This window comes from Lactuca serriola, chromosome 2 (assembly GCF_051521515.1).
Source record: "Lactuca serriola cultivar US96UC23 chromosome 2, Lser_US96UC23_V15, whole genome shotgun sequence".
Lineage (NCBI taxonomy): Eukaryota > Viridiplantae > Streptophyta > Magnoliopsida > Asterales > Asteraceae > Lactuca > Lactuca serriola.
Window position 1 is genome coordinate 230,169,035 of NC_136409.1, and position 27,028 is coordinate 230,196,062.

The 27,028-nt window shown below is 36.0% G+C and overlaps 1 protein-coding gene and 1 pseudogene across 1 annotated transcript; both read right to left on the bottom strand.

Moving 5' to 3' along the window:
• Window positions 1-11,923: 11,923 nt before the first annotated feature.
• Window positions 11,924-20,442, bottom strand: LOC145090161 (protein COFACTOR ASSEMBLY OF COMPLEX C SUBUNIT B CCB2, chloroplastic-like; annotated as a pseudogene).
• Window positions 20,443-23,830: 3,388 nt separating this feature from the next.
• LOC145088817 (protein COFACTOR ASSEMBLY OF COMPLEX C SUBUNIT B CCB2, chloroplastic-like) lies at window positions 23,831-25,939 on the bottom strand. Its single transcript, XM_079027226.1, has 6 exons — window positions 25,460-25,939; window positions 25,217-25,288; window positions 25,003-25,146; window positions 24,445-24,604; window positions 24,187-24,366; window positions 23,831-23,978 (listed from the first exon to the last, which is right to left on the bottom strand). Exons 1-5 carry the CDS (start codon window positions 25,916-25,918, stop codon window positions 24,188-24,190), a joined length of 1,014 nt encoding a protein of 337 aa, XP_078883352.1. The 5' UTR covers window positions 25,919-25,939; the 3' UTR covers window positions 23,831-23,978; window position 24,187.
• Window positions 25,940-27,028: the final 1,089 nt, after the last annotated feature.

The window sequence follows — 27,028 nt, forward strand, 5'->3', positions numbered from 1 at the left end:
TCCATCCTATTCGCCTCATACAAGTAACCCTTGAGAGTCTCGGTAATTACCACTGAGGTTTATGGTTACACAATTTCTGTGTTCATGATCTTAGCTTCGTGCCAATACGTGCTAAGAGAAACCCACAATTCAACACCTACTATGCATTGACGGTGAACAATTACATTTGCTCTAGTTTTCACTCATGAATTAACGAAGTCACCCATGGGGTTGTACCTTGAAATCTCTAGATTTTCTTTTTGTGTGATTCTTATGAAATTGTTAAATCCCATAACATTTCTTCCCTTAGAATCCAGTTTATTTTTTTTTTCATATTTCACCTACAAGTATTTTACTCATGCCACTTAAATTCCCTTCACACCTACTTGTTCAACAGACTACATTGGTCTCACAAGTACTTCAGTTGATTTCTGTCTTATGTCAAGATCAGGAATTCTGAACTGAAGCGAAAGCCACCCACATTAGCCTTATTAAAAGATGTCTTTCAATACTTCTTAATAAGTGTTTGATCGTAATTCAACGGGAAACCACACAAACACTTTAAGGTCTCTCTTGACTTTGAAGGAAGAGATTCGTGCCTGGGATCTATTGTTTCGTGTCTTTATTGGCATCATAATTTCCCACATATGTATTGCTTTATTTCTTTTCTTTTACACTCTATGCACGAAAATCTTTTTGATTTTCTATAATTCTGGTTTCATTACTTACAAGAAATCTTTGGCTATGGGATTTAACGTTATAAACGACATGTGGCTCACAATGTTACACGTGGTTAATTTGCTTTATGACGACAGCTCACTCTAAAAGGATAAGTTGCTGACTCAGCCGAAAGTCCAATCGGTTTGATATTTCAAACGGCGCTTGATGGGAAGGCGTGTGAAGTGGAACCGTTTTTGACATTTCAAATGGCGCCTGATGGGAAGACGTGTGAAACGGGACAGTTTTTCTCTCTCCTGCATAATCATCGGGGCTCTAAACTGTCACGTGTCAATCACCTAAGGAAACTCTTCGCATTTCCCTTGAAGATTTGGGAACAGATTTTTCTCTCTCTTCTCACCATGGTATAAAAGGTAATTTCAACCATAATTTACCTCTTTACTGCACCAAACCTTCAGAGAGCAAGAAAAGCTTTGATTCTTCTACTATTCATCATCCGTCCCAAATTCTCTCCTTCAATGGCGGACTCATCATCAGTTCATGCTACTTCTCACATTCTACCAATCTGTCCTCAACAAAGCTTGATTATCGACCTCACTCCTCAAGTTTACGATGCATTCATGTTTCCAATCATGGAATGTCTCAAGTATTCGCCGCTAGTTCCAGCTCTCACCAAGGTCGAAACAGTTCCAATGGATTGTCTCTCGAAAATATTCTCCACTGCCCACTATGACAAGTCTGTCGATCGAATCTTCTTCGACATTCTTGATCACAAGGCCTCCATCTCCAAGCAGCGATTCTGTTCGCTTTTAGGGTTTGCACCCGATGAATCTAGGGTTAACCCTGAATCCATCCCGGTGGGACAGTTGTTTTCCATGTTTTATAACATGGGATACACTGAAATTCTGACGACGGTGACCAAATTCAAGAAATCTTGCCTACCTCCTCAGTGGAACGACTTCTTCACCGTCTTGTTCAAGGGGCTATCAGAACAAAGTGCAGGTTCAGACGGGTCGAGTCGTCTGTTTATGACCATTCTTTATGGCATGTACCACGGCATCAACCTTGACTATGGGTCGGTTCTATGGCAGCAGCTGATTCAGAGTCTCGCATCTACATCTCGCCATTCAGAGATCTCCTACGCCAGATTCTGGACGCTGGTCGCAAAGTGGGGGATGGACAAGTATCACGTTCCAATTGGGTCTGATTTACCACTTTCTTTGATAGGTACTTTCCACAACACGAATATAATTGTCTCTGATTCCTCTAAGTTTCAGTTTATTGGCTCAATCCCTGAGTCAATGTATGGGGATGTTCCAAGCGACAGCCGGATCATCAGAACTTACAAGGAGTTTCGTCACTCTGGTCCCAGAGAACTCACTCCTGACATGATTCAATCGATTCATGATGTTGATCGGCCTGCTCCCAGGGGAAAGAAGAATGACAAAGGAAAAGACAAGAATGTTGTCAAAGGAGCGAAAGGTCTTTCTCCGAAGAAACGCAAACCCTCCAAAGCAACTCAATCTCCTCCTCCAAAGAAGAGAAAGACTCAACCTAGGCGAAAGCTTATTCTTGCCTCCTCCTCTAGTGAATCTAAGGAAGAGAGTTCAGACTCTGAAGAGTCCCTACGTGGTAACACTCCTCCACGTTCGCCTGCTCCTGAGGTACCTGTTTCCACTAGACCTGTCTCTCCTCCCCCAATCTCCATCTCTATTTCCATTCCCCCCATAACCTCCACTACTCAAATACCACCTACTTCTATCCCTGTACCACCTCCCATTTTTACTGAAGCTACCACAACAACCACCGTTGGAGTTAGAACCAACGTATCTGATACGGGGGCTCCTACTACAGCACCTGAACCCACTCCCACTACCGAACATACATCCGTACCCGAACCTACTTCCACAACCGAGCCTCCACCCTCACCCTCTCCCTCATCTCCTGCTCACTCAGCAGATAATGAAGACCCTTTTCTTGGAGGAGAGGACATGACATTTGACTCGGTCTATTACAGTCTGTACCAAATGCAGAGTGATGATGACGATGATGCTCCGGTAACCAAGAAGCATCTCAAGGAGCTTCATGAGAAGATTGATTCTCTCATTGCTTCCTCCTCTTCTTCCTCACAGTCTACCATCTCAGAGGCTGCTATTAAGGGGATTGTTGATAAGTTTACTAAGGCTCATGAAACCTCTATCAACTCTGCCACTGCTGCTATTGACGCCTCCACCAAGGCATGTGCTGCTGCGACCGAAAAAGTCGAAAAACTATTTGTTGACGCTTCTTCTCTTTTGCAGTCTTTACAGGAAACTGTTGATTCCAATAAAACGAAACTTGACCCTATTGCCAACAAGCTGGCTACCTCAGTTGCCTCAGAACTGCAGTCCTTTGCCAGTCTTCGTCAAACTCTCAGTGATGACAACACATCGTTTAAGGCGACTATTGAGGAGCGCCTGACTAAGCTGCATGAAGACTTAGCTGTCGAGAACTCAGTAATGGATGCTCTCGCACGAAAGACCACTGATCTCAAGGTCAAGAGTCTTCAGCTTTTCCATTCTCAAAAGGAAGTTGAATCTCTTCGATCTGAGCGAGAAGTTATTTCTTCGTGTGTTTCGGATGTCCACGCCGCCCTTTCGAACATCATTGAAGCCCATGATCCGATTCTGAACTACTCGATGAGGCGCACTCTTGCATAAAAGCTTTCTCCGGCCCTTGCTCTCTTAAGCAAACTTGAAGGGCTCCTGGAGTTCGTGTCCACTCCGAAACAAGGGGGATAAGATGTATCGCAGTCCCAACCACCTCCCACTTCTACAGCAACTAAAAAAACTGAACCTCCTCCAGCAGGTCAAGCCTCAGGTTCGGGTGTCAAAGACAAAGGAAAGAAAATTGCTGAAGACAGTATGATGATGATAAAGAGACGATTGCTGATCTCTTAAAGAAACAAGGTCGTGATAAAGATGCTGACATGAGCGCTCGTGTTGCCAAAGAGGCTGAGGCAAACGAAAGGAAAATGAAGGAGGCTCATGACCTTCTTGAGAGTAGGAAAACTCTTTTTCCTCCATGGACTCTTGAGAAGCTTTTGAAAGAGGCTATTGAAACTCCCAGCATTTTGTGGCTCGAACCAGTGATTTCATTGGATCGTATCAACTCTGTTGATTCTCAGTTCGACATGCCACTGACCCGAAAAGCCTTCATCTTTCATGCCTTTGATAACGTTGTTGATGTCCCTCATCCTCATCCAAAGGTCGATAGGGAACTCGTCGAATTCTATCTGAATTCTGCTCAACCACAATATCAAACTTGGGGCGCTCAGAAGATTGTCAACGTTCGGGTCCTCAAGCCGTTTCGTGAGGGGAACTTCACGAACGTTCGGTTCAAAGTGTTGAGAGGTTCCGCCAAAACCGAACACGCGATATCACTTGCTGATCTTCCCAACCTGAATCCACATGATTGGATTATTTTGCACAACATCCTCCTCACCAACGAAGCTGAGTATGGTCCAATTATTGATCACTTCAAAAGGATGCTCGTATGCTACATTATGGAGGTTGTCAAGATGGATCAGGAGATCGCTAGCATCTTCAGGAAAAAGCCTACTATTTCTCCTGTAGGCTCTGCCAGTGATTTGAACATGATGCAGATGGGAAGAATTGACCCGAAGCGGAATTATGTCATGTTTACAAGGAACGAAGGCCAAAAATGCCTGTTCGCCTTGGCTGACAAACACCTTTACACCACTGCATACTTGGAACATGTTCTAAGTATCATTCATCGATGCAAGCAAAATTCAGCAGATGACAAGAAGTACTTCGATGATATGATCCAGTGGTACATTCGCTTCAGACAGACTATCCTTGCTCTCATCCCACGTCTGTTTGATACCACTAAGAAAGTTCCTGCAGCTGGACCCAGCAAGCCGAAGAGATAGTCTCGCTCCAATTGACGCAAAGGGGGAGATTGTTAGGTCCAGAAGGTGTTTCGTCTTGGGCTCGCTATTTAGTCCATTTAGTCTCCGGTATGGACCTGTCCATCCGTGAGTTAGTTTATAGGGTTTTGTATTTATAGGTGCTTGCATGCATCCTAGGACGTAAGATTTTAGAAGTTATTTTGTCAAGTATTTTGATCTTTATCTTTTGTAACCCTAATATCCTCTACAACGGAAGTTCTTTATCGAGCACTGCTGAGGATTAAGTCAATCAGATCATTCGACTTATTCAGATTCATTCTTGTGTTTTATATTGTTGTTATCGCTTTTGTGGTTTACCTGTTATAAGATCTAAACGATCAAAGAGTTTCTTAAAACTCATCAACAAGTCTTTTTGCACCCTTTCTCTTGCTTGTTCCCGTAGTAAGCCTTTTCATTTACACGAGGCACAAACAACATTAACCACCAACGAAATTTGTTCAAAAAAGTCACTAACACCGTCATGCTTCTTTGCTACAGCCACAACCCCTAATTGAAGTTGGTATGCAAAGCAATGTATATAAAAAACTATGTCATTCTCTTGTAATATCAAAGCTTTCAAACCATTGAATTCCCCTCACATATTGCTAAACCCATCATAACCTTTTCCTCTTATCTATTAATTTTTTTTAAAAAAAAATACTATATATACTATTACACATAAAGCGAATTAAATTAAATTGAAATAAAAAAAAAGTTACCTGACTAAAACTCAACTTGTTGCTTGTAAGTACTTTATTTATGGCGTTTTTTTTAGTGTCAAAGATGATGTATCCTTCACGTGCTCAATGCCTATGAATCTTTCTTTCACAAAGCCAAGACTATCAACATATCGCAAAACAATAGTCATTTGTTCCTTTCTCGAGACATCACTAGATTCATCGACAAATAAAGCAAATACATCTACACCAATCTCTTGACGAATACTCAAAAGGACTTATTGTGCAAAACATTGTGCAAGTTCTTTTTGAATTTTAGGGGAAATAAGTTAATTGTTTTTAGGAGTATTTTCTAAAGTATTGTTGAAAATATCTCCATTAGTCTCCCGAATGGATTTTAACACTTCAATGTAAAGCCCTCTATTTTCCAAGTTAACCGACTCATCATGACCACGAAAAGGTAAACCGGTTTTTAATAAAATTCTTACAACAATAATAGAAACATGTAATTGATCTTTATATTTATGGTCCTCCATTTCGGTTTACCGCCTTAAGACTACATTAATAGCTTGTTTTTCTCTCAATAAAATTCACACTTTACTCTTGCTTTATTGTGTATCAACACTACCCACATGAGTCCGAAATGTATCTTTTTAATTCCAAGTATCAAAACCTTGGGAAACAAATGCATCTCTCCCTCCTCTTTGATTCATGAGGTCTCCAAACACATAACAATATAAACAATATAATCAATTCTTTTTCACACTATATTCCAACCAATCAAAATCATTAAACCATGAAGGAATGAATCTTCTAAATTTATCACCTATTTTCTTTTTTGGAAACTTTTGTAACCTTAATTGACAAGGTCCTTGAAGCAAATACGCTCTTCATACATCATCTCTTACATTTGATTTGTAACTTGTAATATTTGGCCTATCCGCCGGGTCCTTTGGAAGATCTTTCAAATCAACATTATCATTAGGTTTATTAGAGCATGGTGTTTGTGGAATTGCGTTAGAAACTGAATGGGTTGATTGATTGGTGATTGGTGTTTGTGGGTTTGCATTAGAATTAGAAGCGGAAGGGATTGATTGATTGATTAGTAATCGGTGTTTGGGAACATCCTTCACCACTTTCATATGGATTAGGTCTTGGTCTTTTGGTAAAAAATCACTTATTTTAACCTATAAAAACATAACAATTTAACCTAATCAAAAAAATAACTTCAATAAAACATAGAATTTTCATCTAATACCTAATCAAACAATAACATGTAAACCTAAAACATAGCAATTTTAACATATCAAACAATCAATTCAATAAAAAGCATAGAAATTACAATTAATCAAACAATAATTTCTATAATAACATAGCAATTTTACCAAATCATCCAAATATCTAGTAACTTCATAGCAATTTTAACCTATAAACCATAGCAATTTTGAATTTTGCTTGGCAATTACAACTATAAATTCGAAACCCATAGAAACTTAGAAATACTTACTTGCTTCATTAGGGCTTGGACCTTGGATTGAAGTTGTTTTTGCACTTGGAAGTTGGAAATCGATTTTTGCACTTGGAAGTTGAGGATTGTCAAACTCGAATAGAAGAAGATTAGAAGAACTGAAGTCTGAAGTCGTCGAATGCGAGAATGTCAATGTGAGGAGGGCAGAGAACAGAAGGAAAAAACGAGGCTGCTCGTTTTTTTTTCTTTTGTGGGAATTGAGACTTGGACTCTTGGAGTATTAGACCCAATTGGACAATTGGATAATTGTTTTATTTGGACTATTTTCTCCTATTCTTTTTCCTTTGGGATAATATTAGGTGGATTAAAATAAAAATGTGTTTGGGCTACTAATTATTGGGGTTTAATTGATCTAATGTGTTTGCATTTTTTTTACGTAGTTGCCACTTTTTTAGAAGTTGCCGGTTTTTTTACGTAGTGGTACAAAAGATTAAAAAAAATCGAAAAATTTTCTATTATCTGTCGGAAAAGCATGTGTTGCCGGTACAACCCTGTGCCCCTCATCCAATCTGCCACTGGACGTATGCATATTTTTGATTTTGTATGATCTTAGAGCATTGGGTATGAGACTAGACAACGACGTTTTTGCCTACGTGGACATGCCTTAAACGACATCATAACATGGAAAACACCATTTCCCCCCTTTGTGTTATGGTGCTTCTCGTTGCCGTCATGACATTTTGCAACGAGAGATTAACATGTTGTTTATTTTTTGTAAAAAAACTCTTTAGACAATTTATTGTTGCACGGCGTAGCACACGCGCAACACTTTTAATCTCGTAGCTGTTTATTTTTTAGAAGTCTTCAGAGTAAAAAACATCCTCGTATTCTGTTTGGCGCAACATTTGTATTGTCTCTTCCAACCTCTTTTTCTTCTTTTTTTTTGCTGAAATCTTAATTATATGTTGCTAAAATTTTATTTTACCTTTTTTTTTCGTTTTTTTTATTGTTTATTATTGTTGGTTGTTTTTTCGATATTTTATATTGAATAATGATAATTTTTTAATGAAATATCATTATTTTTTTGTTAAAACATCTTTATTTTTTTGTTGAAATATCATTATTTTTTGCTGAAATATCATAAATTTTTGCTGAAATGTCATACATTATTAATTTTTCGGTATTAAAAAATATTTTGCATGGGGGACTTAGAGAGGGGCAAAGTGGGCAGTTGTACAGGGCACAATTTTTTTCATTATATATTTTTATTTGAAAATACAAAATTATAATAAAGATAAGGGTCATTTTTTTTCTTGTTCGTCCTGAGCCTTTAAGAATATTTCATTTTTCAGGATCGGCCCTGCTATTTTGGTTTATAAAATCAGTTTATTTTAATTTTTTTAATATCTGCAGCAACACGCAGATGTTAAAAAACAAACACGGTTTTTATTATAGTCTGCAACCGTTTGATCTACCTCTTCTACTGCAAAGGGTTGCAGAGATGGTCCACAGACTTCATGAATTTTTGTTTCAAAAATACAAACAACACCTAAGCCAATGAAATCGTTTTTCTTTCCTTCTCTCTCTTTCTCTCCCTACTTCTTAACTTGTTAGACCGGAGGGTGTGAGAGGGATGTTTCCCTCACTTTTTGTGGGTTACACCACTCTTTCCCTCACTTTTCTTTCCCTCACCTAAAACTCAAGGAATGGGTGAGAAGTTTTCCTCACTATTTTTTTATATTTTTAAAAAAATATATTTCGTACATATATTATACTCATTTTGTAGGGAATTAAAAACCATGAATTTTAATATATTTTTATATTTTTTTGATATGTATATAATTTTATAAATATTATGAACAATAGCATGAACAGAAAGAGTGCGACACTCCCTCCCACCACCTCTTTCTCTGTGGGATGTTTCCCTCACCCAATGAGTGGTGTTCAAGAGTAAGGGAAACTTCTCTCACCCCTTTACTGCTCTCACTCCGTCCAGCTTTATAATATGAGGAACACCATTTCCCCCTTGGTATTATAATGATGTTATGATTAAGATGACATATAATATTTGGTGTTATAGGTGACACATACTGTATGCTCTTAAGAAACCATACAAACATAATCAAAATACCAAAATCAGTAAATCACATGTATTGATTTTGCATGATCTAATCAAATACCAAAATCACATTTTAATATGGAAATATATATATATATATATATATATATATATATATATATATATATATATATATATATATATATATATATATAAACGTGACGAATTTGAATTTTGACAAGATTGCACTTATTTGAATATTCTATTTTTCATGGCGCCGACAGTATTGCGTAATGGTAGTGTCATATGTTTGAAGGCAGGAGTGATTAAGAAACCGACCGACCTTTTCATGTTTTGTATTGTAATAAAAGGGACGATGTACCAACACTTCAAACTTAGCGACCACCGAGGAAGGAATACCAAATTTTAATCTATAAATTATTCCTCGAAATTATGCACACCCACTGATTGCCTCTAATTGTTTATTTTTATATAATTGAATAATATATTATAGTTAAATAAGAATATTGATATTGACAAAATAAACTTTAACAACAATGGTTAAGAATGGTATAAACTACATTACCGGATGTGTATTTTTTTACATTTTTATTTACAAGAAAAAAAAAGATAATTATTATGTTACATTATAATGTTTTTTTTAACTATTTACACTTGAACTCAAACGAGTCTCTTTATACAACACATTATAAATCAAAGGTAACTTATTTGGTGAAGTTACTTATATATATTTCAAAGGACAAATACATTCATAGTGTTTATTATTTTAATTTCCATAAAACATACCAGACATGTTAAAAAAAGCAAAACTTCGTGATAACATTTTTTATTTTAAAGAACATATGTTATAGCAACAGTGATGGACTGCTGGTTAAAAGGTACCTATTGGATTGTTCAATCCTAGAGATACTTAATTATAAATAAAATAATATTGTTCAGAAGTTGCTTGTTTTTGTTAAAATTGGTGAGAAGTCGTATATGAAGTGGAATTTGTCTAGAAATCGAACCAATCAGATGCCTCAATTTTACCTGCCCTTCCCCTTCTCCCAATCCTCTTTCGACCCCACAATTATTATTATTATTATTATTATTATTATTATTATTATTATTATTATTATTATTATTATTATAATATAAAATTTCCAATAAAAATAATTTTATTTTATTGTATCTAACTTGCAAAGACTTTGCTTTATGAATTCAGGTGTCCTTTTACAAAAAAAAAATAAATAAATAAAATAAAATAAAATTAATTTTTTTTTTTAAATCTAATTTGATTTGGTTTCTCAACCACAACTTTTGCGATTGTCAGTGTGCCAGAAAAACCATGTTAAGATTAACTGGGAACCGATATAATATCTCTAGTTCAAACTATGTTAAAAATCTATATAATATTTCTAAGTTTATTTGATTAACTGGGAATTTTTATATGAATTTCCTTTGTTATTTTGATCGACAGATTGAGACATTTTCACGCTTTTTCATTACGTCGAATTACTTGACTTTTTAGTTTTCTAAATTTTAAAAAGACGTTTACATATTACATATTGGTAAAATATTTAACTACAAATAAAATGGATTCTAAACATAAAATAGATAGAGATTCGTCACAATCCAATACATATTAAAAAAAAAACATATGTTTTGTTTTGTTCTGTATTGAATGATTCTAAGAAGAAAACACACACACAGACTTACAACTGAAACATCAATTGAGTTAATATCAATTGAGTTGCCTAAAACCAACCAAAACAATACTAATACCAGTATACCACCCATGTGGCATGTTCACTCTCTCTATTATTAAAAAAAAAAACAAAAATAACACAAACCCGAAACATCTTACATATGCAAATGCAACTGCTGTTGTTGTCCCTAGCTACACACCAAATTAATCTTTCAAACCCAAATAGCTGTATGTATCGAACTTACCAAAAACCGCATAATCATATCATTTCAACTTTCGGTTATGACCCAATCAAATCAAGTTTTATCAAGTTCATTAACAATTAATCCCACTCCAACTTTCTTTATTTATTTAATCATTATTAAATAATAATAATAATAAATATACCGATATTCCTTTTGATTTATAGAGAAAACAAATTACAAATGAATTTCAAACCTCATATATATGTTTATATATTTTGTTTTAAAAATAGGAGAAGCCACCAATGGCATTGTGCCACATGCCACAGCCATTTAACTTAGAGATCACTCTTAAATGAAGATATACATATATTATTATTATTATTATTATTATTATTATTATTATTATTATTATTAAAGTTATTGCATGTTTAATGGTTTCCCATAACTTATAAGATTCATGTCTAACGAAGGTGAAGGCCAAGGAACAAAACCTGTCACACGGTTTAAAATAGGGACCAAAAGTGCAATAAATGAATCATGTGGAATAAATGTGATATTTTGGAGAAAACATGTAATTTACTCTTATTATTATATATGTAGATGTAGACTAGTTATAATGATATAGAAAGATGAAGCAAATCAAATTTGTAATTGGGCCCATTTGAAACCTGTATACAGTCTGGAAGACTTGCTTCTTGGACCATTCATTCTTCAAGGAGTCTCCTTTCAATTAAATGCCAGACCCTTCTCGTTTTGTCCTTTTTCACATAACCTACTTCTGCTTATGATTATTTGATTATTTAGGGGTCACTAATGATCAGTTTAAATGGATAGTTAACAGAACTAATTATCAAAAGGTAGTGCAAATTTACTTGTATGCTCTTTTATTTACTATTTCATTCAATCTAAAATAAGTATATCCAAATACTAGTATATCCTACTATACATTGTTTTTACTTTTTACAAATGATTATCCACTAATACCTTCAAAATACACATCAAAACATTCCCAGGTACAAAAAGCCTGTCTTCTCAATCCCTGCAACACAAGGAATCTTGATGAATCATGGTTCACAATATTCATCAATTTTAATTAACAGGAGTTTAGACGGAAAAAGAAAAAAGGAAAATAGGTAGACAGGTAAATGATTGCTAATTCATTATGTCCAAATTAAGTCAAGAAGATATAAAAATCAAAATAAGGGATATTAAGTATTACCTCAAAACTTTTTAGCAATGACTGTTATCCAGACTCTATCTTTATCATTATATGCATAACTAATGCTTGATGCCAACACAAACCTTGTAATCTTTAGATAAATCCATGGTTTTGGGTGTGTTCCAATAGCCACATATGCATATTACATCTTGGATAGATATAAGCTATACCAGTTAAACAAAGAAAAAAGAATAGCATATTCAGTATAAAAAATTGGACTTAATGCAAGAAACAACAACATCCTTCCATTTATATGTGTATTGTAGCATCCTACTTTCATTTCTTTCGATTACAACATTCTCATTGTAGGATTATACTCTAAATAATGTATCCGATTATAATAGTGAAAATTGCTTGGTATTAAAATGACATTGCTATAACAGGAAAGATTTTCAAAGTACATTGATGTTATAAGAAGATTAGAAATAAAAGTAGGATGATATATATGGAAATCAATGAAAATATATTGTTGTTTCTTGCATATAACCCTTAAAAGATATACTAATCCATAGATTAAGATAGTATGATGCAAGTCATGGACGTGGTGACAACATACCACAGAAATGGTGTTTGTGTTACGTAATAGTGTGTAGGATCCCCAGGCTAAATCCTCCTTCATGTATTTAGATATATGCGGTGACATTGCAAAGATTTGCTCAACGCCTTCAGGGATGTTTGCTTGAATAACTGGAGTAGCACCCTGAATTTGTGTTTCTTTCTAAGTATCAGGATGACAACGAAGAACCAGAAGAAAATAATAAAAGCTTCACCTTCAGAAACTGCCCAATGTAGGGAAACATGACTGAGAATGCTGCTAAAGAAAGACCAAGTAACTCCGTTCTCTGAAAAAGCCATACAAGTTAAACAAAATCAATAGGAAAGGTTAAAAGTTTTATAAACGTATATGTATAGATTTTGAAGCAGGACCTCTATGCTTCAAAGAGGATATATAACTTCTTTCGGATTGCACATAACCTTTTCGTTCAAATAGATTACTCACAACCTGGGCCGGCGTCACGGTGGTGGAATTTGAACCTAGAAAGTGATTCAAAAGCAGGAGAGTTCCAAATGTATAGCCAATCCATCTGGGTAAATACGATTCGTCCAATCCATGAATCCCTAATGTGAAGCGAAGAACGGATAGATTGAGTTGTTGCTGTTGATTTTGGGAATTGTCGGCGCCAAAGCAGCTTATTGGATGATTTTCTTGTGTCAGTGAGAGTATTTTGGACAGGGGAAAAAGAGGGTGTCTATTGCTTATTGTTTATTTCCACCGCAAAGTTAATAAGCAATAAGCTAATAAACTATAAGGCGTGTTCGGCAAAATTAGCTGGTAGCGGTTAGCGGGTAGCAGGTAGCGTTTGATTTTGGAGTTGAAGCTATTGCATGTAGCTTTTGACTTTGGAGCGTTTTGTGTAGGTTAAAAGCTAAACGTTTCTGTCGCCAAATGTGGCTTTTTATTTTTTACTAACGTTTTCTTAAAAGTTAGAAGCAGAAGCTCCCAAACGATGCATGCCGAACACGCCCACTGGAAGTGTTGAGGCCATTGAATTTGGGGGCAAATTTGGAGAAAAATAGTGGAGGGAATAAGGAACAGGGTACAACTATGGTTCATTTTAAGTAGGATTGTGTGTGGGTCGGTTTGGATAGGTTTTGGACCCAAACCCAACCCAACCCATAAATGGTCAATTTCTGGTTTTCAGAACCCAATAGGACTGGTTTCTAGTCGGTTCGGTTTCTCGGGTTTTGAGGTCGATTTGTGCGGTTTTTTGGTTTCTTGGGTTCAACCCATACACTCACGGGTTATGGGTTTAAACCCATAGGTTTTGGGTTTAACCTATTTTCCATAAATGAAGCAACAAGTTAAATATTTTAAAAAACACCAAATTTAAGTTAAATACTTCAGAAAACATGAGTCTTACAACAAAGAGTCTATTACAAGTTGCAACCAAAGCCCGAAATAGTCTATTACAACCAAAACACGATCAAGTATGGGTAGGTTTCTCGGGTTGGATGGGTCCGTTTCTGGGTAAAAACCGAAACCGAACCCGATTTTTCGGTTTTTAAAAAGTTTAAACCTTAACAGTCAGTTTTTCTTCGGTTTTGGTTTTTTCGGTTTCGGTTTCGGTTTCGTCGTTTTTAGTCGGTTTCTTGGTGGGTTTGCTCACCCGTAATTTTAAGGGTAGATTCTGCATCCAGGGTGCGGCAACTGTTGTAGACGATGTAAGCAGTAGAGAAGTTGAGATTGTCCTATCAATTGTAGGAACTAACAACTTAGAAGTCCTTTCTTGGGCTTTGTTGTGTCATGTGGCCCAGTCCCATAGTTCTAAATTGCCCAAAATTTAGTCTAAATATAGTTTGGACCTTGGATTTGGAGGCAAGAGCGATACATAAAAATTGAAATCCCCAAATCGGGATATCAGGACTGATCGTAATCTCTTGTTCATCAAAATCCGTCTGGTACTTAAAAATTGAAATCCCGTCTGTCAGTTGCTTTCTAAACAACGCATTCATCTCAAGTTTCTCGATTCTAAACTTCTAACTATGTGGTTGAGTTTCTCAAACGTTTCTATCACGCCTAACCCTCGTCTTAGTATGTATTTTTATTATTTGAAAATCGTTTCAATGAAGTTGATTACGACAACTTGATTGGCTTGGAATCTTAATTCTTGCTAACAGTTAATGGTTACTTTGGATATTTAAACACAACAATGAAACTGGATTGGTTGTTTAATCTTTAACTATGAAACTTAATTGCTTAAATGAATGAAGTTGATAGCTTACTTCCCTAATTCTCCTCAGTGGTAAAAATGATTATCTGTTTGTAGTATCTTTCTTAGAAGTTTGTAATGTGTACATATCAACTTGATTTAGTCTTTCAATTGAATTCCACTTGCTCAATTCTTGTTTTTTCATTTTGAAGGAGCCAAGAGGTATAAATAACTGAGTATGGAGGTTGATAATGATAATATTAAAAGACAAGCGGTAGAAGAAGAAGATAGATTGAGCAGCTTACCAGATGAGCTTATTCATAAGATATTGTCTTATTCGATGAGCACCTGAACTATGTTGAGAAGCCGGTATCTATTTTCAAAAGAAAGATGAAGCTCTTGCGCAACAAAGAGATACCTTTGGTAAAGGTACAGTGGCAGCATTGGAGAGGCTCCGAGTGGACTTGGGAGCCGGAGGCTGAGATGCGGGAGCATTATCCCGAGTTATTCACCATAGTAGACTTCGAGGACGAAATCCAGATCAATTGGGGGAGAATTTTAACATCCCGATGTCCAGGTACTTCTAAATTCATCCTTATAATTTTATTTCATGTCATTTTGGTCCCTAAGTCCAAGAAGTTATGATTTGAAGCCCTAGTGGCAATTTCATAAATATGGAAAGATGAGTACGCCATGCGTACATGTGTGTATGTTGAATGTACTAGGGCGCGCCCAAGTATACTAGGAGTACACTTATGTGCATGAGGCGTACTAGCTTCAGGAGGAAAACCCTAATTTTTAGGGTTTGAGTGGTATTTAAACAACATTATGTCTCACCTTCCCTCACCTTTTCGTCCTCCACATCCTTTGAGATGTTTTTGCAAACCTTAGCCTCTTAGTATGTGTTTTGAGCTCAAGAGTGTGTTCTTGGCTTGTTGAAGGAGGAAGACGTTGCATTGAGGAGCCTTGAAGTGGAAGCAAGCTTGTGGATCTGGGATATTTGCCTTCTTGAGGAGCTCTAGAAGGTATAAAGTCCATACCTTGATGTCTTGGATGTTAGATCCCATTTTTAGGTGTTTTAACTTTTATGTTACTTTTCTAGTCTCAAAGGTCACATCTTGTGCATGGTTTGTTCTTGTCCTTTTGAGTTGTCCTTTCAGGCCCCATGAAGGGTCCTAATCCATAAAAATGAGGTCCCAATTGCTAGAATTGCTTCATACATCTTGTAGAAGGTCTTAATGGATTAAGACCTTGTGTTAAGCACTTTGTGGCCTTGTAAAGTCATAAAGTTGGAAACTTTATGACTCTAGGGTGCATTTGGACCGTACATCTGAAATATGGGCTTAAGTGCTTAAGTCATTAAGCACTAAATGGAGTTTGGAGGTTGCGAGGGTATGCCCCCACATACATAGGAGTATGCCCCGCGTACTCGGTCAACACGCCGATGGTGGTCTTCTGTGAGGCTTCGCGTACGCTAAGTGTACCTTCGGAGTACCCCCCGCTTACTTGCATGAGTTAGCCTTGTTGAGTTGACTCGGTTGAGTTGACTCGGCTGGGTTGACTCTGTTGACTTAGTGGGTTTGACCAGTTGACTTTGACTTTGACCAAGTTTGACCTTGAGGGTATTTTGAGATTTTGATGGAATTAGTCACTTGGTGGAAATACGTATCGATTAGAGAGCTGAGAATCGGAGTCGGGCCTCATCAGTTCTATTCAGTTTGCGAAGTGAGTTTTCCTCATTGTACTTACGGGTCGAAAGTACTAATGTTGGCCCATTGGATTGATATCCTGTTATGCATGCTATTGTATTGTAGTGATCTGTTAGATCAGCATCATGGTATATAGGATGATGCAATGCTTAGTGATTTGTATATCTGTTTGACTAGTTGTAGACTGATATATGATTATCTGTTATATGTGAACATGTTTGGTCGATGGATGAGGTTTTGCTGCTTTGTGCGTAAACCAATAGGTCGGAGCATACCAACCCAATGGTTGAATGGGCACAAGGGTATTCCATCCCGAGGATGATTGGACCCATAATATGTTGGCATTCTAACCCGATGGTTGAGGGACTGGGGTATTCCAACCTGATGGTTGATTGGACCTATAGTATGTCGGCATTCCAACCCAATGGTTGAGGGGCTTGAGGTATTCCAACCCGGTGGTTAATTAGACCCATAGTATGTTGTTATTGTATATGTGTTATTTGTTTGTGTGTTGGTACTTTGGAGGAACTCACTAAGCCTTGGGCTTACAGTTTTGGGTTATGTTTCAGGTACCTCAGATGATCGCGGAAAGGCGAAGGTGAGATCGTGCACCTCCTCGTGTTTTGATTTATGATTTTAGGAAAAATCTGATATTAATCATGTTTGAAAACTATATTGTAAACAATTATGATTTTTGGGTTGGTTTTAAAAGTTCAAATTTTTCATGATTTTTATGGATGTTACAAAAATTCATCCAGTATTCCATGTAAGTGTCCTCAAAGCTTATAATCGCGATGAAGAAGATCCATCGAGAAGCAAATTGTAACATCCTAAAATAATGATCCAAAATTGTCATTTTTAATTTAAGTAAAACAGTATTCCAAACATCAATCATACATTCCCAAATAAACAAGTGTATCAAATGTCATAAAAATCAGAGCGAAATCTCAATCGCGGAAATCCCAATGGTGTGTGCGATGCAGTCAACTCGAGTTCATCCCTTTGAAATCAGAAGTACCTGAAACATAAACTAAAAACCGTAAGCACAAAGCTTAGTGATTTCCCCAATCTACCCCATACCATACATAATAAATCACATAATGGGCCCCCGCCCAACATCGAGCCCCACTCAGCTTACAGATCTGTTATTCTCAGGTCTTGCCTGCCATTGGGCCTCGCCCACTATGCACATACAATATAAATATCACATAAACATGCTAACACATATAATGATCACAAAACAATAGCATATGTTCCAGTTATCGGGCCTCGCCCGACATTGAGCCCCACCCAGTACACAACACATGCAAGAGTCACACAGACTCCTAACATACTAACATAATCAAAAAGGGTCGGCATTAGTGCCTTAGACCCGCTAATCCAGTGAGGAAAACTCACCTCGAATGCTGAATCTCACTGAAAATCCCTAGTTGTTTCCCTGAAGAATCCCCGAGCTATCAACACAAAATAGCACTCAATTAACACCTAGGTTCCAAATCCATACTTGGGGTAAAATGACCATTTTACCCCTAACATAGTTTTAATCAAGACTGAGGTTCAACTCGCCACCCAAACGAGCCCAAAACCAAATGATCCACCAAGGCCCACTTGTGGCCCAATTTTCCAAATTGGACCCAAACCTTATATGGACCCTACCCTAAGCCCCAATAATTTTCCTTTGTAAAAAGGCTTGATTCCAGATGGCCCATTAAGGCCCAAAGCAACAAGGTCCAAAGACGTAACCCCAACTGAGGCCAAAAAGATGTGAAGCCCAATAGTTTGAATACGCGGGGCATACTCAACTATACGCTAAACATACACGCAACCTGGATTGTATGTCGTGCGTACGAACTTGTACGCCCAATGTACGAAGCTATTAAGCTAAAACTTGCCTTAAGATCTTAATTCCTAAGACTAACAACTTAAAACCTAGATCTAAGCCCTAGAGGATGCCAAGAACTATAAAGTCATTGACTTGGTGACTTTACATGCCCCAAAAGGTTCCAACTTCAAGATAAAGCATCAAAGTTTCACAAAAATGGCATAACTCATGCATGGATGGATTTATACCTTAAAGGTGGCAACTTTAAGACTTAGAAACCTCAAAAATGTCAAGATGGGAAAATCATAACGTCTGGAATGCATCAAACCACCAAAACTCACTCATAGGACCAAAAGTTAACCAAAAACAAGTTATAATTAGATCTAAGCTATGACACATCAAGATAAGAGTTGTATACATCTAAGGAGTGCCAAATGATGATGATATCCCGAATCTACAAGCTTCCACTCTCCCAATGAAGCTTCAAGATGATCTCCTTCCTTCAAAACACCAAAAATACACCCAAAAGACTTTCTAAGCTCAAGAACACTCAACTATGGAGTTAGGGTTTCCAGTATAGGGCTAGGAGGACAAGGAGGTTGAGTAAATGAGGGTTTCATGTCCATAAGGAAGATTATATAGTAGCCAACCCCGAAAATTGTTTTTCAAAATTCATTACGTACGCCCCGTGTACACTTCTGTACGCCTAACGTATGCCTCCGGATCCCCGATCAAACCTTCGTATGAGTACGCTAAGCGAACTACTTAGTACGCCCCACGTACTCGCTTTATAGCTTGTACGCTAAGCATACCTTGTGGTATGCCCTGCGTAAAACTCAAGGACTAAAACGGACAATTTAAATAATACAAGGGAAAAAGAGAAACTTACCAAGATTCAAGTGCTACACAAATCACATCAAATCCCGGTAGCAAACGTAATCTCCTATGAAAAGGAGGTGGACAAGATCTTAGTTGATAGAACAGTTCGCAAACAAGGCTCACCCAATTGGACAGAATATTATGTTCGATGGATGGGACTACCCGATAATGAGTCCAGTTGGGAACGTGGGACTACCAGATAGTGAGTCCAGTTGGGAACGTGAACAAGATCAATGGTAGTTCTGAAGCAAAATCGAGGAGTACATATCTAAGACTTGACGAGGACGACAAGGACTTAGGTGGGAGGGTTTCACGTTCGAGATTCTAGACTCTTCTGGAGTACTCGAGAAAGAGTGAGAACTTACAAGTATAGCCCAATAGACCCTGGAACGTCCTAGATTTCTCTAGGACATCGAAGAATGATTTAGCACATTTCATGAAGACTTGTAAATACATGTAGCTTAGTAGAATAATCTAGATTAGTTAGGAATGTAAGACTAATCTAGTAATATCTAGAAAGTTCCCTAGAGTGGGAAGAACAAGTATAAATAGGGAGGAGCTCATTTGCTCCAAACCATCGGAAAGTTTCTTTGTATTCTCTCAAGGAATTGTTGTAAGCATGACTTATTCGAAGTTACACTAAGTGGCACATGGTGATCGATTCGTCCCGTGACACATAACTCAAAACCGGCCACTGTTCATAAGAGCACTATGATTTTATTGTATATATAATAAATTAACATTTGAAATAAAACCCTAAATTAAAACATAATATATGAAAATTTGATTCTATAAACCACAATTATTATAATTTAGAAATCTTCCATAACTCTGTCCTATTACAAAAATTAAAGTCATATGCAATGTCTTAGTATGGGTTGAAAATTAAAATGGGTTCCCCAAGAAACCATATGAGAAATTATAAAAACAAAACAAACATCCACCACTTTCTTGAACATGGAGGTTTTTGTGTGCAAGTCTAACTAAAAGTTGTCACCATTAAACCCAAGAAGACATTTACTCAATAACAAAAACTAAAAATATTATATACAATGTTTTCTCAATATCCCACTGTACAATAAAAGAAAAAAACAAACTATCTTCAACGTTGAACCCTAGTTTACGATCACTTCCAAAAACATCATCATCTCTAGCTTCAAATGACCTTTTCTTTCCCTTTTCCAACTGTTAAACTCTCTGTAATGTTCATGTTCTTACCAGCAGCAACCGATCCACCAAGATGTATTAGATCATTCTTCATAACGTCCTTGAGTAACATGAGCATGGCATCCTTATCTAGGTTATTTTGGTTACGGAAAACCCACAACTGGATGATCATCTTGTCTTTAACAGAGTGATCAATCAAAATCTGCTTCCATGGAGTTTTGAGGCATGACATTGGAGGCTTGGAGTCGCACCTGTTTAGGTCGGCTAAAACCAAATCAACTTTGTAGGGATTTTCATTAGGCCCACCAACGTACAAATCAACTTTTTCATCTTGCAACACCAAAAGATTCAAAATCTCTTTTTGTTTGATCTTGGAAAGAGGCATCATCAGGGTGTTTCTTTGAGGAGTTGCATCACTCTTGCAGAATTCTTTCTCGATCAATAACCTGGGGTAAACTACATGAATCACTCTCATGAAATCTTCGACGACAGGTGAGTTTTCTTGTTCAACATGAGTTCACGTTTTTGGAAGTCTTCTGCCACATCAATCAGCGAAGCACAATATTTAAAGGGTACACCTAGGCAACGACATATTGTAACTTCTGCATTTCAACTTGTACAACCGTTTCCACATTGGTTACTACGAATAAAGAACATATTTACACAAAATACCCCAATATATATATTAAAGTTCCATTTTTCAACCTTTAACTTTTAAATAGACTGTTTTTGTCAAATAATGATCCCAAAATTTTTGGTATGTGTTGTACAAGCTTGGTGTCGTAAATAAATGTTTATTTATGAGTAGAACAAAATTTATAAAACCACTTATCTTTTCAAAACACAATCAAATTATATCTTTCTCATTGTTTAACGTTATATTTCTACAAAAATATTTAATGATTATATACATTTGTAGTTTTGTACTGCATATATGAATATTTGGTTACATTTAAAAAGACTCATAAATTACATACATACGATCTAAATATACCAATTAAGAAAACTAATAAATAAACACATAGTCAACTATATCACATCGGTTATTTAAGTTTTAAAATTGCTTTAAAATGTTGCCAAAACTACAAAAGTATTATTTAGATTGATTAATCTCTTTCATTTGAATGCATCATTCCTCTTGCTATAGTTAAACAAATCAAGTTGCTTCCTCTTGCTGCACTCTATAGTTAAATAAATCAAGTTGCTAAATGGTGAAGGATGAGTAATGTATGATCATCTTTGTTGTAAGCAAAGGGGGGGGGGGGGGGGGGGGGGGGGGTTGGTTAAGGAGAAATGACTTTTTATTAATTGCAATGTTTTTAGACTATGGCTAGTCTATTTGATTAATAAGATGGTCCAGATTTGAATCACAAATATATGAGAAAATATTATTATTTTCCGTTCAAAAAAATTAACCAAATTTATTACATTAATCTAGTTTATGTGACGTGCTATATTTTTGCCTAAAAATAAATATACTATTGTTTTACGATGAAAATATTATTATCTACAAATGTACATAACATATCTAAAATAGGGTACACGAGATATGTTTATGGGGAATATGACACACGATGTAACATCTATTTTTTCAGGTTTGCTTTTGGATCGTTGAGTTTTGATTTGTTGCAAGAAGGGTCCCCAATGTCAAAATCCATGACTTTTTGGTGTTGCTCGAGTACGCGGGTTGTACACCTTGGTACGCTGAGCGTACCAAGACCTTTCCCTTTATCAACCACCATCCCAAGATCGACCCTCTTTGCAAACCCTAGTTCATTTTGAGCATTTTAAGCTTTTTGGAGTGATTATGTGCTTCCCTGTTTGTGAAGAAGGACCTTCAAGGAGTAAGCTTTGCTCTCAAGACTTTGGATCCAACATCTCCTCTTTATTGTGCACCATTTGGAGTTAGCACGGAGACTTCTCCAGTCCAACAACCCGAGCGTTTATCTAGGTTTTTCAGTAGTTGTGGTGAGTTTCCTGACTAGAACCATGGGTCGAAGGCACTAATATCGGCTCATTGTTTGTTGTGTAGAATTTTGGATGCCTTGTGATGATTATATGGAAGACCAGGATTTGACCCCTGACATTTGTATTAAAGACCAGGATCTGGCCCCTAACAGTTATATAAAAGACCAGGATCTGCCCTGACATTTATATGCAAGACCGAGATTTGGCCCCCGACACTGAACGAAAAGACCATGATTTGGCCCATGGCAGGAAACTACTATATGAATATGATTTGGCCTATAGCATTTATCTTCTTTCATGTATAATATGTGGTACTTGGGGAACTCCCTAAGCATTATGTTTATAGTTTGTGTTTATGGTTTCAAATACTTCGAGTTTCGAAAGGAAAAGTCTGGCGTAATGGCACAACATCCTCCCCTCATGGATTTCGCATTTGAAATAATTTGTACTCTGATGATTTAATGTTATAATTTGTATGGGTTCAGAACAATTAATGAATGATTTGAATGACTTTTAAACGAAAAAAGATATTATTACTATTTTGTGATGTTACATACGAGATAACCTTATGTGGCAGTAAATAGAGAAACAGTAGGACATGTTTTTGTTTTTAATTTTCTTTTTTCTATTGGATTCTTTTACACGAAGTAAATTCACAACTTAATATGAGCCAAGTTTTTAAAAAAACAATTCTATAATTTTTTAAAGTTATATAATACCGTAATCGGAATTCACAAATTAACGAAATAAAATTCACATTATAATGAATACAATTCACGAACTTAACATATATAGTAGCTCACATGTTAATATAAACTAATTTAAATAAAAAATTGTCAAATTTATTTACCGTCATCGAAATTCACAACTTAAAGGAGTAAATTCACAACATAATATATACAATTCACAAATTAACCGGAGTAGTTCATAATTTAATAGGTTGGACTGAAGAAAAAAATTCAAAAATTAACAAACAAAGATGTTTTAATATATCAACAGTAGTTCCACTTATTTACAAAAATTCCACTGCGCCGGATTTTCTCAAAGTTGAGGTTATTTAGGAAAATGTCAGCACCGGTTTAGCTTTCTACCAATGTGGCGGAACATAAATTCGAGGTGAACATGTCGTGTTCATTACAATGTTTAGTTGTTTAGTGTGGTGTATTAAATTTAAATGAATAATTGTGATCAATTGTAACAAGCCCGTAAATCTGACTGGTGATTAGATGTCATTGACATCGACATCAGATTTGAGAGAACAATGTTTGATTTAAAAACTGGCTTTTATGTAAACAAATTATGACAGTCGTTTATCTCTTAATTCTATTATAAAATTTGTCAATAAAATTTACATTTCATATGTACTGATATTGATTCAAATGATAATCTATATCTATATCTATTCCAGTTCTAAAGAATACTTCATTGTAATTTGGATTTCTCGAGTAATTCTATTCGGTTTCAGTACTTTAAACTCTATCATCGGTTTCAGTAATTTAATGCCAAACCCTTCCCATTTTGTCCTTTTCACACATACACATACATCCATAACCTACTTCTGCTTATGATTATTTTTTTTTATTATTTAGGGGTCAAATAGTGATCAGTTTAAATGGATAGTAACAGAACTAATTATGAAAAGGTAATGCAAATTTACTTCATTACTTGTATACTCTTTTATTTATTATTTCATTCAATCTAAAATAAGTATATCCTACTATACATTGTTTTTACAGCTGATTATCCACTAATCACTTTCAAAACACACTCCCCAGATACAAAAAAACTTCTCCTCAATCCCTGTAACACAAGGAATCTTGATAAATCACAACATTCATCAATTTTAATTAACAGGAGTTTGGAGAGAAAAAGAAAAAAGGAAAATAGGTAGATAGGTAAATGATTGGTGTCTTTGATACATTCAACCAAGTTTTTTTTGGCTTAACCTATTAAGTCATTTTGTCCAAACTAAGTCCAAAAGTAACAACCATATGCATTAAGTGCTTACCTCAAAACTTTTTAGCAATGGCTGCTATCCAGGCTCTATCTTTATCGTTATATGCATAAGTAATGCTTGATGCCAACAACACAAACCCTGTAACCTCGTCTTTAGAGTTGTTCCCTTTAAGCACAGGCAAAACCAATACAGAACGTGTCTCTTCAGGAAGCATGTCCCAGAGCTCAGAATCTGAATTTTTTTTTTATCACATTTCATTACTTTTAATTTTTATCAGCTAAAAATCTTTTCAACCATATGATAATTCACCTGATCTTTGAGGAAAGTAAAGGGTATCTGTCAAATTAAAGAGGCCAATACGTTGTATTTGTTCCTTAAACCATTCAACAGCTTGTTCTTTTGATAAATTCATGGTTTTGGGTGTGTTCCAATAGCCACGTACGCATATCACATCTTGGATAGATATAAGCTATATACCAGTTAAACAAAAAAAAAAAATAGCATATTCAATATGAAAAATTGGACTAAATGCAAGAAGCAACAACATCCTTCCATTTATATGTGTATTGTAGAATCCTACTTTCATTTCTTTATATTACAACATTCTCATTGTAGCATTATGCTTTAAATAATGTAATTGATTATAGTAGTGAAAATTGCTTGGTAGTTAAATGGCATTGCTATAACAGGATAGATTTTTAAAGTACACTTATGTTATAAGATGATTAGAAATGATAGTGGGATGCTGTATATAATAAACAAATGAATGAAAATATGTTGATGTTTCTTGCATATAAACCTTAAAAGACAAACTAATCCATTGATTAAGATAGTATAATGCAAGTCTTGGACATGGTGATGACATACCACAGAAATGGTGTTTGTGTTACGTAATAGTGTGTAGGATCCCCAGGCTAAATCCTCTTTCATGGTTTCAGATATATGCTGAGACATTGCAAAGATTTGCTCAGCGCCTTCAGGGATGTTTGCTTGAATCACCGGAGTAGCACCCTGAATTTGTGTTTCTTTCTAAGTATCAGGATGACAACGAAGAACCAGAAGAAAATAATAAAAGCTTCACCTTCAGAAACTGCCCAATGTAGGGAAGCATGACGGAGAATGCTGCCAAAGAAAGACCAAGTAACTCCGTTCTCTGAAAAAGCCATACAAATTAAACAAAATCAATTGGAAAGGTTTAGCGTTTTATAAACGTATATGTAAAGATTTTGAAGCAGGACCTCTATATTTCAAAGAGGATATGTAACTTCTTTCGGATTGCACATAACCTTTTCGTTCAAAATCCTGAGTGAAATAAATTACTCACAAGCTGGGCCGGCGTCACGGTGGTTGAATTCGAACCCAGGAAGTGATTCAAAATCAGAAGAGATCCAAATGTATAGCCAATCCATCTGGGTAAATACGATTCATCCAATCCAGGAATTCCTAACGTGAAGCGAAGAACAGATAGATTGAGTTGTTGCTGTTGATTTTGAGAATTGTCGGCGCCAGAGCAGCTTATTTTGGATGATTTCCTTGTGTTGGTGACAATCTTGAAGGTGTTGAGGCCATTGAATTTGGGTGCGAAATTGGAGCAAAGAGTGGAGGGAGTAAGGAACAGGGTACAGCTATGGTTCATTTTGAGGGTTGAGGACTGATGACTGCGTGCGGGTGCGCAAACTGTTGTGTTGTAGACGATGTACACGGGTCTAGACCCGACCCAAACGGATCCGGAAAATCTGGAAACCGAAATTTGATTATTTGTGGAATCGGTCATCGGATCCATAAAAAAACCGGTTCCGGTTACGGTATCAGGTAAACTGATTTATAACCATTTTGAATCAGATTGGGGCTTGGAACCAAGTTGGAGCCGGATATAGATTTTGAAACCGGTTTAGAATTGGAATTTCAGAGTTAGAAGCGGATTTCATATCATTGAATTGTTAAAGATATAACTTAGTTAAGGATAATTGCTTTACGGAACTTTATTGTTGTGTTTATGCTTATGAATGGTAAAAAAATAGAAATGCTTTGCTTGAAAAAATAAAAAAGATACATATCACATAGTAAAATTGAATAAAAAAAACTGGCCAAATATTTAAATAAATATGTAGTTTACATGTTTATTCAACTACAAATAACACCCAATGTTTTTTTCTTGTGGTAGTTTTGAGGAGTAATATGTAAGAGGTTTTTTTGAGTCAATTGATTCAAGTCCATTCAAATTTTCGGTTTCGGATCTTGGACGTGCTTAGCCCTAAACCCAATGGATCCATACCTAGCATACCCGATTGTTGTGGGTATAAATTTTGACTTACTACTTTTATATCTTGAACTTGTACTAACATATCGGCAAAGCCAAGATCTTAGATTTAATCAATATATTGGACTGTCATTGAGTTTTTTTGTGAAATCTTATACATGAACTTAAGGCTCGATGAAAAAGGAATCGACCAAGTCAAACCACATGTGTTCAATGTCTCACGAACGTTGAAGACCCTCATAAAAGTCGGGTCAATCGAAGATCACAGAAGATCCCAAGAATGTCAGAATTATAGTTATCATTGTTATGTATATAAAGACTAGCTAATTGATGCACACATAGACACTTCCACTGCTACTTCTTCTCTTATTCTCTTGACACTTGAGCACATTCACACCGTTTCTAAGATTATCTAGCACTTGTAATTTTATTTCGATTGAATATAAGTTCTAAAGCAGGTGATGTCATCATCTCTCGAGGTTTTATGTCAGAGATCCAAAATGATTAAGTGTTTTCCTCGTAATTTACTATGTTCTTGCATTTACTTTCATTCACTTGTTGCTTCATCGATAACAAGTTACTCTACTGTTCACTTAATTGTTAATTTGTTTTATCAATTAAAATTACTAAGAT